Source organism: Acanthopagrus latus, chromosome 7 (genome assembly GCF_904848185.1).
Source record: "Acanthopagrus latus isolate v.2019 chromosome 7, fAcaLat1.1, whole genome shotgun sequence".
Lineage (NCBI taxonomy): Eukaryota > Metazoa > Chordata > Actinopteri > Spariformes > Sparidae > Acanthopagrus > Acanthopagrus latus.
This window is the reverse complement of record NC_051045.1, coordinates 13602034-13618436: the sequence shown is the minus strand read 5'-3', so window position 1 is coordinate 13618436 and position 16403 is coordinate 13602034. Positions and strand designations below refer to the sequence as shown.

General features: G+C 41.4%; 1 protein-coding gene and 1 long non-coding RNA gene across 2 annotated transcripts; one reads left to right on the top strand and one right to left on the bottom strand.

The window, feature by feature from the left end:
* Positions 1 to 6156: 6156 nt before the first annotated feature.
* LOC119023389 lies at positions 6157 to 10075 on the bottom strand. Its single transcript, XR_005076252.1, has 4 exons — positions 9943 to 10075; positions 8840 to 8886; positions 8695 to 8756; positions 6157 to 7994 (listed from the first exon to the last, which is right to left on the bottom strand). It is a non-coding gene; the product is annotated as an uncharacterized LOC119023389 (long non-coding RNA).
* On the top strand, positions 10059 to 15996 carry LOC119023388 (cytochrome P450 3A27-like). Its single transcript, XM_037105282.1, has 13 exons — positions 10059 to 10210; positions 11810 to 11903; positions 12000 to 12052; positions 12177 to 12276; positions 12379 to 12492; positions 13113 to 13201; positions 13577 to 13725; positions 13817 to 13944; positions 14078 to 14156; positions 14677 to 14837; positions 15291 to 15517; positions 15603 to 15765; positions 15854 to 15996. The coding sequence occupies exons 1-13, from the start codon at positions 10140 to 10142 to the stop codon at positions 15953 to 15955; spliced, it is 1530 nt and encodes a 509-aa protein (XP_036961177.1). The 5' UTR covers positions 10059 to 10139; the 3' UTR covers positions 15956 to 15996.
* The last annotated feature ends 407 nt before the right edge of the window (positions 15997 to 16403 follow it).

Genomic DNA, 16403 nt, shown 5'->3' with positions numbered 1-16403 from the left:
GATGGATGAAAAAACACAACAGTGAGCTTCATATTGTTTTTTCAAATGTAACTTTTGAAGAAGAAATGTATAGTCAAAATTTTAATATTTACACAAACATTGAAATATCAGAAATATTTATTTTTTTCCATAACTGAATAAACAAGCTGTCTTAAAGCAATTTATTCAGTCATGAAAACGGAGAGAGATTGTCAATCAGTCGATGAAGAGCTTTTTCTACTGATTAAAATGTCTTCCCCCAAACTACATAGTGCGCCTTTAAAAAAAGGTAAGCTGAAGTCCAGAAAAATCAAAGGCAGGCGACAAAAGCGACAAAGCAGGCTGCGGCAAATTTAAAAAAAAAAAAAAAACTAAAGAGGAACACAAAACTGAATTCCCTTAAATGTGTTCTTTCAGATTACAACCAAGATATTTGGAGTACTGAGCAGTGCGTTTTTACATTTGAAAAACAATACAGGCTAATTTAGACACAGACTGAATAATCAGTCGAGCTGTAGCATGAGCTTTGATTCAGAAATTCAAAATGAAGTGAATCATATTTTACAGCCTTCACAGCCTTTGTCACGGCACCTTCACTAGCCTTGGATCCTATTCTATATGGTTAACCTCCACCTGAGGGCCTGAAGGGTTTGATTGGATTATTTCAGTGAACACTTCAAAAAAGAACAGTGCCGGAGAGAACAGCTCAGAGCTTTATGAAATATTAGTATAAACATTTCTGAGATTGATTCCGTGTTGTACTGAGAGCCAGTGAAGTGATTTAGGCACTGGAGAGAAATGTTGAGCTCTGTATGCATGGGTGAGAAGTGCTGTATTCTGAATGAGCTGGAGCCGTGCCTTTTCAGCAAAGACCGCATTACAGTAGTCAAAGTTGAGACGAGTGCATGAACCAGTTTCTCAGAATCAGCTCGAGATATAAATGCTCCAACTTTCTGATAGATTCTGCGAAGAAAGATGCCCTACTTAAGTTGCCTGAAGCTTTTTTTTGTTGGGTTTTTTTTTTCATATATTACCAAGAAATCCAATGAGAGGACACAGATCATAATTGAATTTACCCTGTTAAAGTCGTGCCTGTATAGCCACAAACCAAACGCTGCTTATTCCTCTGTGCCGCAGCCCTCCATTGTCATCCAAAACCCATTCAAATCGCATAATAGAGGCATGATGTTGCATTTCGGTGACACATTCCTTAGTTATGAAACAGATGCCAGCGGTATCCTTTAAAATAACCTCCAAAAATATTCGGTCACATGGGCTGACATTTTGAAAATATCCCCCACAAGGCCAAAAGGGAGCCAAGTTAACAGTAAAAAAAAAAAAAAAAAAAAAAAAAAAGAGAGAGAAAACACTGCAGCTTGCCAGATTTAAATTGAGACTGTGCAACTTTTAAAAGTAGAAACAAAACAGTCTTCCTCCTCAAGCCACCCCCGCCCATTTCATTATACTCAGGATCTTCATCGCCGCAGCCTTATTTTAGTCTGGTAATGACGACCGATAGCTTATGATGGCTGAATGCGTTAGATAGATGCTGCTGTGCAACTGACATTAATAAGTACGTTATACGATTTTTTGTCTCTTTTCCTTCTGTTACTCTGTATTTTAGCACGTCACCGTTAAATGTGATGTTGTATTTTTAACAAGTGACTCACGACAAACTTAGAAAATGAAGGCAAATTCCCTGAGCCTTCTATCTTGTAATCATCAGAGCGGCACGCTGGCTGCCGTTCAGCAAAAGTGCACTTTAAACATTGGCGGAATAAACTTTGCCTTCACTTGCAGATCCTCAAATAAGACTCAATGAGGCTGTTGAAGTATGGCTTTGCTCTCCTTTTGAGCATCTGTATGTGTGTAATTGGGGTTTTGCAGGGCACGCATGCCTCTTTAAGTGTAGCTGTGTATGTGTGTGTGTGTGCATTTGTGCTAATCTCTGCCCTACTAGTGCTCAGGGTCAGTAGACAGTGGTCACATATTCTGATCCCAGGCGCATGTCCAACAAACAAGCAAAAACTCTAAACCCTTCAAAACAACCCAAAGATGGATTGAGAGATTATGAATTCTCATCTCTAGGCAGCTTTCACACGTTTCCGTAAAATGCCCTCAGTATTAAAAAGCAATCTCCGAATATGACCTTAAAATGCCCCGGGTGCATACAGCTGCAGCTGCAGCCAAAACACATATGTTGTTTTTGCAAGTCAGGGTACATAACCGCTTACATCTGGTCTGAACAGACTCCACGCACACATATATTGTGCATGCTATCCAAGCTTAAACTGAACTGATTCCCATGTTGGTTCACGTTTACTCGTTTGAGGCATTGGTTCCCAACCTTGAGGGTCAAGAACGTCCAGTGGGTCGCAAGGTTACTTCGTTGAGTTTCAGTTGAAATTACTGATGAGTTTTAGCTCATCAGGTTGCTCATAAAGAAAGGAAAGAATTGACTTTTTGGGTGGAACCACTGCTTTAGGGTACATAGTGAATACATCAGGTGATATAATGACGATATCTTCAGGTTACTTGATTCTCAAGCACTTTAAACCCACAGTGTGTACATTCTGCCACTAGGTAGTGCGGGATCATGGGAGTTGTTGTCTTCATTGTTAAACAATGACCTCTGCTGATGAATATCTATGTACATGACACTTTCACGGGCGAGGCAATGTTTCAAATTTGTATTCATGTTACCTTCAGTCACATCTGGCGTCTCTGACTCGCTCCCGGCAGTTATGACAGCAGGCGACCAAATGAAATGCAAAGGTACCTTTGATAAAACTGTGGATTTTTCTGGGTTTTAAACATCGGTGGAACCATTTTAGATAAAATAAGTACACAACTCAAAACAATTTACTGCAATGGCCTCGTTAGTTATTATTTTCATGCAGAAATGTTACATTTTGTGTCTTCAAAAACTCAAAAGGTGCTAGGCGTAACATGCATAGGAACTGGCCACCCGCTAAAACAAGGCCATTCCACACAGAGAGGCGCTGGATATAACCAGAGAAATCACTCACTGCTGGTAACTGTTGCTGCCAGTCGCTAGTTAGCTCAGTTAGCTGCGCAGGTAGTGGTACAGACATGAAGCTTGGGGTGATATTATGGGACAGGATAGACTGCAGCTAGCTGGTTAGCATGCTAACTTCAGTTGATGTCTCTGCAACAAACACATAGATGTCCTTGACACAATGTCAGAACCCTGGTCTCCTCATATTCTGTTGATAAATTTAGTTAGTCTTTCTGTTTTGGACCAAAATTCTTACACATTGCTCTTTGAAGTTCAGAAAAATAAGAACTTAAATAGATTTTATTTAGATGTACATGTTCCAACATGATGCACCCTTTAAAAGATGTTTTTATTCATGATCCATTTGTCTCTCCAGCCATACCAGATGATGTTTACTGATGTTTTTTTAACCTACATAACTCGTGCAATAGCTCAGTGGAAGTGATGAAATGATGGCTCTGTAAACACTGCATCAAGTAAATTACAGCGGTGCATTATGATAGCAGTCAGATAAGGACGCCACAGACACTGACCAAACCTTTCTACCCTCGGGCTGTTTGAAACCTCAGCCTGGCACTACATGGAGCTGGAATTAAGAATCACATGTAACTGGCTCTGTACCTCTCAGAAATCCTTTTGAAAGGCAGCAGAACGTGGTGCGCGAGTGGATTTAGTGGATCGAGAGCATGCCGCTGACGACAGTGATGGAGTTCTGGTCTTCACGGTCTTGCTCTTTACAGTCCAGATCTATGAAGGCTCCACTGCCCTCCCTGCTCACTCTGCACTTTCCTCCTACTCCTCCTGTCAGACAGGAAACAATGTAATGGACTCTCAAGCGTTCAAGCCCCGACGACCACAAAACTCTGATCCAGGCCACTCCCACTGCCAGACTGGAGTGGAATCTTGTTTCATGTAGCGTACCAGTGTGTGTAATCAAGTGCTGCTCTAAGAGAGGGAACGACAGGCAATTTAGGAATGATTAAAAGCCACTAAATCACCCTGTCACTATAGCGTTTGTGTGTGCGAGTGCGCTGTAAATCCACATAGGCTGTGTGCTCTCTTGTTTCTTGGTGTGCTTTTCCACGGCGAAGTTGCTTTTCATCACAACAGCTCGCTTGGACGAGCAGCCATAACTCATCGAAAGTGGCCGCCAGACGGAGGACATGATTTCCTGTCTAAATTAATGGGATAGATTGGACACCGGAGTTGGCATCGAACAAGTAAACATTACACACAAACACACACACCCCAAAGCTTGCATCAGTGTCTCTATCAGTCTTGCATACAGATTTTCTTCGCCTCTCCTCCTTCTGTTTCCCCTCTCTGTCTAACAAAGAAAAAAAAAAAAAACAAAAAAAAAACACTGCGCCTACATTTTCTTTCTCACAAGTTATGTGAAACGTAAAGAGGCAGAAGGTCCAAACTCTGCGGTGTGCCGTCACAGTGATGCAGGCGTGTGACTTTGCAGTAGCTGACACAGTCACAGTGTTACTCAGCTCCCTGGGGTGGGGGGTGGGGCGGGGGGCGTCCCTCTACCTGCTGCTGCACAGAGACATACTGCACCAGGCTCCTCCTGCACATACTGCTTGTGCTGGAAGAAGTGCTCATAACCTTTACTTGTGTAAAAGTAGCAACCTACCTAAAATATCAAAAGTAGTAGACTGTGCAGTAAAATATCCCCTGTGACTGACAGTGGTAGATGGTCAAGATGGAGCTGGAGTTTGAACTATCGTATGTGCACTTATATGTGGTTTAGCCAGTAGTTTCCAACCTGAGGGTCGGGCCCATCCAAAGGACCACCTACTAAATCTGAGAGGTCGTAGGATAATCAACAGGACAGGAGAGAAGAAAGTCAAATTTTGCCACGTGAATCTGTGTTAATTTTTTGTACTTCTCTATAATTGTCTATTTTCTTTTTGTATTGTTAGCTGACGGATCATTTTACATCTTTGGGCCTTCAACAAGTATGGGCCATGGCCCGCTGCTGAGCTGTGAGGGTACTGCAGGTGGGTCGGTGGGCTGCAACAGGTCATTTATAACAAATGAAATGAAATTTAAAAAGCTTTGTTCAAATTATGGTAAAATTAAGTTTGAAATTGTCATAAAATGTGTGTGATTAAATGTTTACATTAACTGATGGTTAAAGCAGCATTATGTAGAAACCGGCATTTTGAGCCCCCCCATAGTTTCGTAAATATGGTCATAAATATATCAGGTCTGCAACAATTTGTCAGATGTAATGTAGGCGCAAACTGCAAACAAAAATCGTTACTTAACAACATAGTTTTGTGTTGAAAAACGTTCTATCTTAGGAAACGTGTATATGATGCCGTGATCTCAGCCTTATCCTAACTCATATTAAGGGTAAAAAAGTGACTTCATGTTGCGTTAAGTTCAAGTTTGATTTAGATAAAATGGTGTGCGAAGTTTAGAAGTGAAACTCAAAATGTGCATGTGTGTGCAGCTGCTAACAACTCACAATAAAGTATTTCAAGAGGTACCAACTCCAAACCTGAATTATTTAAGAGGTCGCGAGTGGAAAAGGTTGGAGAATAATCTTCGTTGTACTTTATAATCCCATCAGACATTTCTGAATTGCAACTCCAGCTGTCAGATAAGCTAAGGCAAGGAAAAAAATACAATATTTGACCCTGAAGTGCAGTGGGGTAGAGCATGGAGTGGCACACAATGGAAGTATAGTAAATGTGCTTAGTTACCATCCGCCACTGGACACTGATGCTGTCGGGGTTGTGCAGCCAGACTAATTCCCAGAGGACTAAAAATAATTGGCAAAAGGTACAGCGGCCTGCAGGGGGAATCTACAGAAGCACGGAGCAATGAGCTGCTGGAAGCTAAAGAACACTGATTAGAAAGTGTGCGTCTCATCATTTCATTTCATCAGAGCGAATTGTGATAGAGTGGGCGAGCGTATTGTAAAATTAATAAGGCACCGCATTATATGACCTTTTAAAAGGCGATGAAAGGTTATCTATGAAAGAAGAGTGGCCGCTCACATCTTAATCTCCACCTGCTCTCCTGCTGTCTGATGTGACTGTCACAAATGTTACCCTGCGCTGCCCTCTGCTGGTGAACGCAGCCAGGTCTTATGCGGCCAGAGTGTGATGAGAATTATATGCAAGTTAAAAAAAAAAACTAAAAAGCAGTCATAATGAAACATTATCTGTTTCAAGTGCTGACCGGACTGGCTTTTCGGCTGTGCCTCTGAGCCGATGATTCTCCCATGAAGTGACATTGCTCTCCCCTTCAAAAAAAAAAAAAAAAACTACCTGGCAATAACGGTCATCTGCCTCCTCTCCATGCTGCAATCTAAAACATCTCGTCCTCCTGTCCAGCAGCTGCGGCCAGATATTCCCATCTCTGCCCAGCATGACTCACCATGCACAAACACCCACACGGCCGCACACACTCGCTGCTGAAAAAAAAAAAAAAAAAAAAGAAGAAGAAGGTGACATTCACCAGGCCGTCCGCCAAATGACCAGGCAGGCCGCGGCGGTCGAGGCTGACTGCAGGAGAGTGCAATTAACATCTGACATCTCTGTTACTTTATGTGTGGTATTTGTGAGAGTGACCAAAGAGTAAAAAAAAAAAAGAAAGAAAGAAAAAAAAAAAGCATGGTTTTATTCAGTTTATTCATGCAGAAATGTGTGTGTATGGCAGAGAGAGAAAGAGATGGTTGCGGTCAGTTTGCTGTGTGTCTCATTACAACTCAGGTTTGCTGTCATCTGGGCAGATAGGCAGGTGTCCCTTCCAATGTCACAGGCTCTCTGAGGCTCAGAGCTGACAGGAGGAGCCCAGACTTCATTAGCAGGTCAATTACCATTTCCCAGACAACATCTGGAGGATGCATCAGCCACCCAGCTGCTATTACACACCTCTTAATCCCCCCCCCCCCACCGTCAGAATGGCATCAAAAACTGTGTAACTGCAGTCTAATGACTCCCATCTTCAACTTGTACTGAATGTTGAACTGCATTAAGGCGTGTAATTGAATACTGACTGGCAGGGCACCCAGGAGCGACTTGAAACAACTTGTCAGAAATGTTAGCTTTGAACTCTGGAGAAATTCCGGTCTGTTTGACATATCTGCGCATTACTCTCAGTCTTCCCTGCCTGCTTTGTGCTCAGACTTCATCACTGGTTGTTTCTTGTTTCTTCATGGCCTCTCTTCAATACCGTATCTGTCTCTCATGGCCTTCTCTCCACTACTACTTTGAAACTCATCTTTCCAAGATTGATCTGAGGCAAACCGAGAGCAGCAGCAGCAGCAGCAGCAGAGGCAGCGCTGCTCAGTGTAGTAGCGCTGCAGGCAGACAGGCATCTGCAAGATTGTGGGCACGTAACACGCAAACGCACACACACACACGCAGAGTGTTGACATTGATTCATTCACACGGGATCACAGAAATACGAGAGACGAAATGAGAAAAACAACTCTATTTATTCTCAGCTGACCCAGCCACAGCCAGAGGCGGCCTCCTCACATCGCAATGGGCCTGTCAGCGGGGCCCGTCTTTTTGTGGCTTCTTGATGGTGGTTTTGTTTTGTTTATTTATTTACTTCTCCAATCAAGGACGCAAAAAAAAAAAAAATGGATGTGTGGGGACGACAGGCAACTAGCGAGAGTTACGGGAAACAGTGACAGATGTGACGTCCACATAGGTTAAACAAGAAAATGCTGCTGTTGCTTGTAGCAAAGATGATCGCGAAAGCCGTCTTCCTATCCAGCTGCGGTCACGTACGCTTCATGCATCGACCAGAGAGTGGCCAATTGTGTTTTTTGTGCAGATACTGAGGCCGACTGTCAGCATATTTTAGAGGTCGGCTCCCCTGTTGTGTCTCACTGTGCCTAAACCAGGCAGAGAAGACACCTAGCTGTACATTTGCTGTTTTTCAGCTGCCACTTCCAGCTGTCATTTACATATTGTTGTGACACCACTGGGACCAGGATATATGGCGCATATCTATAATTTATGACCTGAGAAAATGAGAGAGAAACAGAGACCGAGGAAGAATTTAGGAAAGTATAACTAAAAGTATAATGCAATCATATGTGCTCCTGCTGGGCCCATATTTACGGTGGCCCTGAAGGTCAAAACACAGCAACATCACAGAAAATGCAACACTTTATAAAACACGACTACATCACAACATCAACATTGAACAAAACAGATTTTTTTGTTTGTTTTAACAGAAAGCAACATTACCGAAAAAAAGACGTTACACAGAATACAACAAAGCTACAAAAAACATGACAACATTACCAAAAAACACAACATCTCACAAAACACAACAACATTACTGGAAATACAACATTACACAAAACACGGCGACATTCCAGAAATACAACATTACGGAAAACACAGCATTTTTACAAAACATAACAACATTACACAGCAACACTACACAAAACATGACAACATAACACAAAACATAACAACATTACACAGCAACACTACACAAAACATGACAACATAACACAAAACATAACAACATTACCAAAAAACAAAAAAAAAGAAAAAAAAATGCTTTTCTGTAATGCTGTGTGTGTTTTGACCTTCAGGGCCACCATACATATTAGTCTATTTTCAAACAGTCAGTGGGGAGTAACTCTGTCACTTTACCAATAGATCTCTCTCACTAAATACAGTTATACAAAGTCAAGCAGCTCAACTTACCAATCACCTGTAATTGTGCATAAAACCTTTGACCAAGCCAAAGCCATCACTGCAGCCATAAACTGTACAGAGAAACAACTGTCAGCAGTAAATACAGCGTGATGCATACGACTAAAGGTCAACAGGGAATTATCTCACTTCTTACCTCCTTTACCTCAGGCTCCGCATGGACAGGAAGTTGACGACAACAGACTGTTAAAAAAGTGGCAAATCTGTGGCATTAACATTCGATCCAGACAGAAACAATGCATGCAGGGAAATCAGAAGAAGAATTAAGAGCCAAGTGTAATCCATCAAAAAGCAAACATTACACGTGATTTATAGGTCTATATGAGTCAACTCCTGAATTAATTGGAAAGTTGTGCATCCTCTTCTGTTCATTTGTCACCACTTCTGGACGTGGTAATTTTCTTAAGCCTTAATAAGTCTGTCAAGTCTGCTTCTATGAAGCACAGGGTGATTTGTTGATTACATAACAAACGGGTGGCCATTTTTCTTGGGTTCTGTTGCTCTATCAAGGACATTTTGACGTGTCGTAATCAGGAAAAACACAGGTGTAGAACGTGGTTTAATGCCATATAACTGCTTCAGTGTCGGGGTCTCGCCATTGCGCCTGCCTCCGTTAAATGTCATCGGTCCCACCTGAGCCTTTCCTACTATATCAAGTCCAAATGTCGGCTATGAGAAGGGCGTGTTTGACAGAAGGCCAGTGAACACTCAAAGAAGAATATCTGGCTGATCCTTGCTTGTGTGTCATTATTCATATTCACTGCTCCTCTAACAGCAGGCTACAGCACTGCCTTTGTTTTGTTTGCAAAAAAATAAATAAAAAATGAAACACTTGGCGTCTACTATGTCCCTTTGACCTGAGCCAAGAGAGAATAAAAGAATCATTCAGTCAAATCAGGGGCTGAAACACAGGGGTTTTCACTCTTTCTTTCGCCCCATGCTCCCATTCCCCTAAGCTGAACACCAAAACACAATAGTGACTCAGCAGTTTATCCCACAGACAAACACTAACGTACCTCATTTATCGTGGTTTTAAAATGGGGACTTAAAACGATTAAATGTACATTTGTTCCTTCGATAATAAAAAAAATGTTGCTAATATCTCATGTCCTGATGAAAAGGCAGCGAATATTAGAGAATATTACTCTGTCAGGACTTTTTTTTTTTTTTAAATTTCAGATCCTTTACAGATGACAAGGTAAAAGTCTAAAAGTTATTTAGTAGGTGAATGGTCACTACCTTCAGTTGCCCAGCACATTAGTACATCTGCCATGGACTGGACCTTCGGGACTAAGTGAAAAAAGATAAGATGTTGCGTAATGACCACCCAGCAGGTGCCAGCATGTTTTCCAGCGCTTAGGCCCGCCTCTGGCCGGGCCTTAAATACTCTGAGAGGAGGGAGGTGGTCCACTGAAGTCAGCGGGAGTTCAGCAAAGATGGGCTTCTATCCCGATTTCTCCATCGAGACTTGGACTTTAATAGCAATTGTCATCAGTCTGATCGCAGTGTAAGTGTGTTTTTTTTCTTTTCTTTTCTTTTCTTTTCTTTTGTGTTCGTATTGTGTGTGGAGGTGAAGATTGAAATCTCTTAACAGGCTGGAGTTTGTGCGCAGTAAGAAGCGTGAAAACTGTCGCAAAACCGACGAGTCAGCGGATGAAGCGATAGTTGATTTAAAAAAAAAACCAAAACGCATCCGAATAGTAAGTAATACTAATAGTAAGTAATAGTATATCCGAAACAAGAAATCCGAAACACTTCATATTCACCGTGTAATTCCAGTTCTGCGGGTTTCTGTTAGAGCCGGTGTCAACAGGACGGTGCTGACGTCATCAACTCAAACGACAAACTCTATTACGTAATACGTGGTGATTGTTATTGGACTGAACGTCTGCGGCAGCCACACAAAGAGTTAAATAAATGAGCAGGTCACATTACTTGCACTGTAAACCAAGGCAAAAGTCAACATTGTCCCAGAGTGGAACTGCACCTGTGTGGGTGCACCAAGGCAGGTTTGGATCGCTATTAACTTAAAGGTTGCACGCAGAATAGACTTTTTTTTTCCTCTGACGAGATCTAAAATATAAAACCAGTTCCCTCTGAACAACAGAAATGTGGACTTAATTCCTCTCAAGTCACCTTATAGATGACCTGTAACATGACAGGGATAAATGACTTGAGACTGGACTTGGACTTGGAAGTGAAAGACTTGACTTGAGCCATGATGACTTAATTCTGTTTTCATTTGATGTTTAAAGTTTATTTTCCATTTTTTTTAGCCTGGATTTATTTGTTTATTTAGCTGTTGAAGAAATTAAGATATAAATATGCTTTAATAAAATGACTTGTTTTTTTTTTACTACATTTATTTAGCTGATGATCAGTGATGATACTAATACAATTCAATGTCAGAAGAAGAATCTAAAGAATCCTTGGGAGGGGAAGTGACGTGACTTGACTTGCCCAACAAAAGATAACATGAGCCTGGGGCTTGGCTGACCAATGGCCTTGAAACAGTATCACAATACTATGCAAATACAATATATACCTCATCATTTTTTAAATCTTCTCCAAAGGACTTAATGAATGTAAGGACTTGGCAGTAAGGCCCTACTTCGATATTGATATCGTGACAATATTGTCGGAATAAGTATTGGTGCTAAGTCAATAGACTAGAATATTAACACAATGAGATTTCTGATCAATTATCATTAGAAGTGGGGATGTAATGACAAAGTGGGTACGAGTATTAGAACCAGTTGTGCAGTCTGATGCACTCAGAAAATGACAGCAGTTTACTGTAATACAGCCTTTTAAAGCAGGTAGAGATGACAGTTTTGCCGTGTCACGATGTATAGATATCCTAACTCTAAGACGACATAAAGCCTGAGCTGTAGAATCCTTGTCATAAAATGGCTACCAGGCAGTTTTATCAGTTCTCCTGATAATGCTTTGCGCTGCAGGTCTGAATGCTTAGAAACACAAAGACAAAGCACAAAAAGGATTCAAGCCCAGAGGAATGTTACGAAAGAACGGCGGGGCAGATGAAATAACTTGGAATAACAGATGGATTTGGTGTCAGTTCTCTAATCCTGCTTTTGATTCTCAGATATGGATATGCTCCATATGGCTTTTTCAAGAAAATAGGTGTCCCTGGGCCCAAACCTTGGCCGTTTATTGGGACTTTTTTGGAATACACAAAGGTGAGACACGTGATTGGTACAGTGATTTGAGCAGATACTCTGCTGATCATTGTTTTGACTGATTTGATACCTTTTATCTCTTATTTTCTTTTTTAGGGCGTCCACAATTTTGATACAGAATGCTATCAGAAATATGGAAAGACGTGGGGGTGAGTGTGTTTGCTCATATTGTTTGTTATTAAGGAAGAGGGAGTATTTCAGAGTGCACATTTTTCATGCAATGCTTCAGGCTGTGACTGAGTTCCTACAAATGTCTGCTTTTTGCATTACAAGGTTGTACGATGGCAGGCAGCCTGTGTTGGCCATAATGGACACAGCTATGATCAAAACAATCTTGGTTAAGGAGTGTTATTCTGTCTTCACTAACAGACGGGTAAGAAAAAAAAGACCAGGGACAGTTTCCCAAGTTAATACTTCAGTGCTAATCAAAAATCACAATGTCAAAAGGCATCCTGTGTGCATGTGTGCGGTTTAGGATTTCGGCCTTAATGGACCATTGCGTGATGCTGTGTCAGTACTTGAAGATGAAGAATGGAAGAGGATTCGCAGTGTACTCTCTCCATCATTCACCAGTGGACGACTGAAGGAGGTTTGAAAAACACTACTGTTTATGCTGTCTACTAATTATATTAATTAATAGGTTAATTTATTTTGGGTCACTACTAGAATAAATTTAAATTTTTTAATGCTCAAAACCAGACCAATTTTCTCATACTATCCAGTTCTGCAGCACTGTCGGCACAACCCCGTCTGAAACAATCTGTTATAGCTCCTGTCCCTTGAGGGCTCCCCCCTCAAATGCCCAGTCTGCTGTGATTGGTCAGGTCACACGCGCCTGAGCCAGCACCACTCACCTTGTCAGCTTTGTCAGTTTTAGGCTTCCAGTTAGCTTCACTTCCAACGTGAATATAGATGTAGATTATCCAAATCTGTGACAAGGTGATGTAGTGTGATGTCAAGAAGTCATGGTGTTAAAGGTGGGACTACCAACTATTGACTACTGAGGCACTTTAGACACAGTATTTTTCTTTGGCTGAGAAGAGCACCCATGGCGTGGATTTTGGGCTTTATAACCTTCAAGATCTTGTTCATGGACAAGAACATATATAACATAATAGGTTTCCTTGTTACATGTTTTTAATGCGCACCATTTTTTCACATGCATAGACATTTAATGATTTCATATTTTGCTATTCACCTTTGGGGCAGATGTACTCGATAATGCTGCAGAATTCGGGTAACCTGATGAGGAGTCTTCAAAAGAAAGTTGAGGTGGACGAAGTCATCGAGGTTAAAGAGTGAGTAATGGTCTTGTTTGTGAGGAGATTTGGGCTCGGAATAACTCACTTCTGACAACTGATGTTGTTATTTGTGCTAACAAGTAAATAGGAAACAACAATTTCCTCACAACGACATTTGGATGGTTTGGAAGGTCCAGTGTGTAAGAATTAGTGGTTTCGAGCATTGAGGATGGCAACCATCTGAAAACCCTCGCCTCATCCTCCCCAAAAACCCAACAAATTTGTATTTTTAGGTGATTATACACTAATAAAAACATGACTATGATTGAATGGCTTTGAATCCTACACCCTGGACCATGACTTTTTTTTTGGACCCTTCATCTTTTTCTTGAAACTGTTAATTGAAGTTACATGTTAGCTTTCTTTCTGCAGAGTATTTGGACCTTACAGTATGGATGTTGTGACCAGCACTGCCTTCAGTGTGGACATCGATTCCATCAACCATCCCTCTGACCCTTTTGTAGCAAACATTAAGAAAATGGTCAAGTTCAACTTTCTGAATCCCTTGCTTGTGTTCGCGGGTATGTCAGACATTATACTCCAACCAGAGTGTCTGTCTTGTCATTTGGAACGCTGAGTTAATGATGTCTTTTCAATTCTTATTCATTTCAGTTCTGTTCCCATTCACGCTGCCATTTTTTGAGAAGCTGAATGTGTCCTTCTTCCCCGCTCAAGTGTTGGACTTCTTCTACAGCTTTCTAAAGCAGATCAAATCAGACCGGAATGAGAGTCAACACAAAGTACGTGCCTACAGTGTACAGCTACAATGGATTTGATAGCCTGTTTGTTGTTGGCCAATTTATTACATTCTGTGTTCATAATCTTTTCCTTAAGGCCAACTGAAATAGGATGTCCACTTGTTTTCTCATGCAGAGCCGAGTGGACTTCATGCAGTTAATGGTTGAAGCTCAGATTTCAGAGGGCAACCACACGGATCCAAATTCCACAAAAGGTAGAGATGGAAGTAACGGTTGTGATTTTCTCTGAAGTCATGGCTGAGGTGTCACTCCTTTAAATGTCACTCCTTTAAATGTCATCTTACAAATATTGTCCTATGAATGCTTTTCATGGGGTGTCTTTGTCAGCCAACAGCAGCTAGCCATTGACTGCCGAAGTCTAACAAACAATCAGGTTGAAAAGTCTTGAAAGTGTTGGACCAGTCAGCAAAACTACAGGGAGTCCATCTTGGGATGTCCAGAATTTTTGGCTGACAGTTTATAAGAACTTTGATATTGTTTCAAGTCACCGTCTTTTACCGTTTTTAAAATCTGGGTTAAAGACTTGCGACGACCCACTGAGAGCCGTAATCGTCCAGTCAGATCATGGAAGGTAAAGTTCAAGTTGACTGAATGAAGTAAAGACTGCTCAGTCAACAAGCTGATGCTTGTTGAGACTCTCCAGACAACAAAGTTAGGAGGTGTTACTTGATTGACGTGATGGTATAGTTTAATCGTGGTGTCTTTGTGTTGCAGGGCTGACTGACAATGAGATCCTTTCTCAGGCCATGATATTCATCTTTGCTGGATATGAAACCAGTAGCAGCACACTGGGGTTTACATCCTACCTGCTGGCAACCAACCCTGAGATCCAGAAGATCCTGCAACAAGAAATTGACAAAACCTTCCCCGATAAGGTCACTTGAGTATTTTTCTTATGTTTTGGTTCTGGCGACAGCTGCTGCAGAAGACTATGTGTTAAGGGGTTTTTCATCTGTCTGTCTGTCCATCCCATTCTCGTGAACACAATTTTTCAGACACCTTGGGGGAACGCAGGGATGAACTGATTTGTTTTTTTGTAGTAAAGACGTCAAAAAGGTCACTGTGACCTCACGTCCGTCCAGTTTGTGTGGACGTGATGTCTCTTGTTACAAAATGGAAGAAAAAAGGCTCAGGAAAAGCAACAGAGGAGGCATCCCTCTCCCTGGACAGACAGATGTGAAATAGATGTTGCATGTGCAGAATAGACCGACATTACATTATACAAGTCTTTAAGGGAGGACAAACTGTTTCTCACTTGAAAATATTCAATGCAGCAACTGGTTCTGTGCTACTTACAAATAAATACTATATGTTGTACCTCCCTTCAGGGTAAGCTGACCTATGAAGCCCTGATGCAGATGGAATACATTGAAATGGTGATCAATGAGTCAATGAGGCTGTATCCTATTGCTAATCGGTTAGAGAGAGTATCAAAGGCCTCTGTGGAAATTAATGGTCTGACCATACCTAAAGGAACCGTCGCCATGGTTCCAATTTACACTCTGCACCGCGACCCTTCTTTGTGGCCTGAGCCTGATGCCTTCAAACCCGAAAGGTATACTCAAAGACCAATGGCAGTTTAAGGTCAGATTCAACCCAAATTTGGTCATCAACTTAAAATATTTGTTCATCTTTTTCAGGTTCAGCAAAGAGAACAAAGGCAACATCGATCCTTATGCATTCCTCCCCTTTGGAGCTGGGCCAAGGAACTGTATTGGCATGCGATTTGCTCTCTTGATGATGAAGTTGGCCTTAGTGGAGATCCTGCAGAGGTTCACCTTTGTCACCTGCAAAGAGACAGATGTAAGAAGACATGTTACGGTCTGGCAGGTTTTTCTGTGTGATTCAGTGTTTAGAGGGCTCACTTGTGACACATGTCTTGTCCTCCTAGATCCCACTGGAGTTGGGAAGTGATGGATTCACCACACCCAAGAATCCCATCAAGCTGAAGCTGGTCCCGAGAGAAGATGTTGCCAATTCTCCTTCGAGCTAATTCTGTAACCTGTGAGGCAGTTACCTAACACCTAATTAAAAGAGAGAACTTACATTCATTAAGCAACTCAATAACAAGAAAAACTTTCAAGTCTGGCCAATAACTTGGCTTGGCTAAATTCTACTAACCAAGCTACTGCTGATGTTTGCTGTCATTCTGATTTACTGACACAGTCTTGTTTTTATTTCCATGTATTTTAAGGGGCTACTGTACAATATATGTTTTGTCGTACTCTTTTTGATATCTTGAATATTAAAGAATACTGACAAGTGGGAGCACCGTCACTGTTTTAAGTACTTTGTTGCAAGTACTACAGAATTAAATTGTGATATGGTACCACCACTGTGTGCTTCAAAACACTCAGTTTGAAATTTGCAGTTATCCAGTTCAGCCAATTATCTACATTGTTATTTTTTTCTGGCTGGCTGTGTCCTGTGGTCCTTATTTT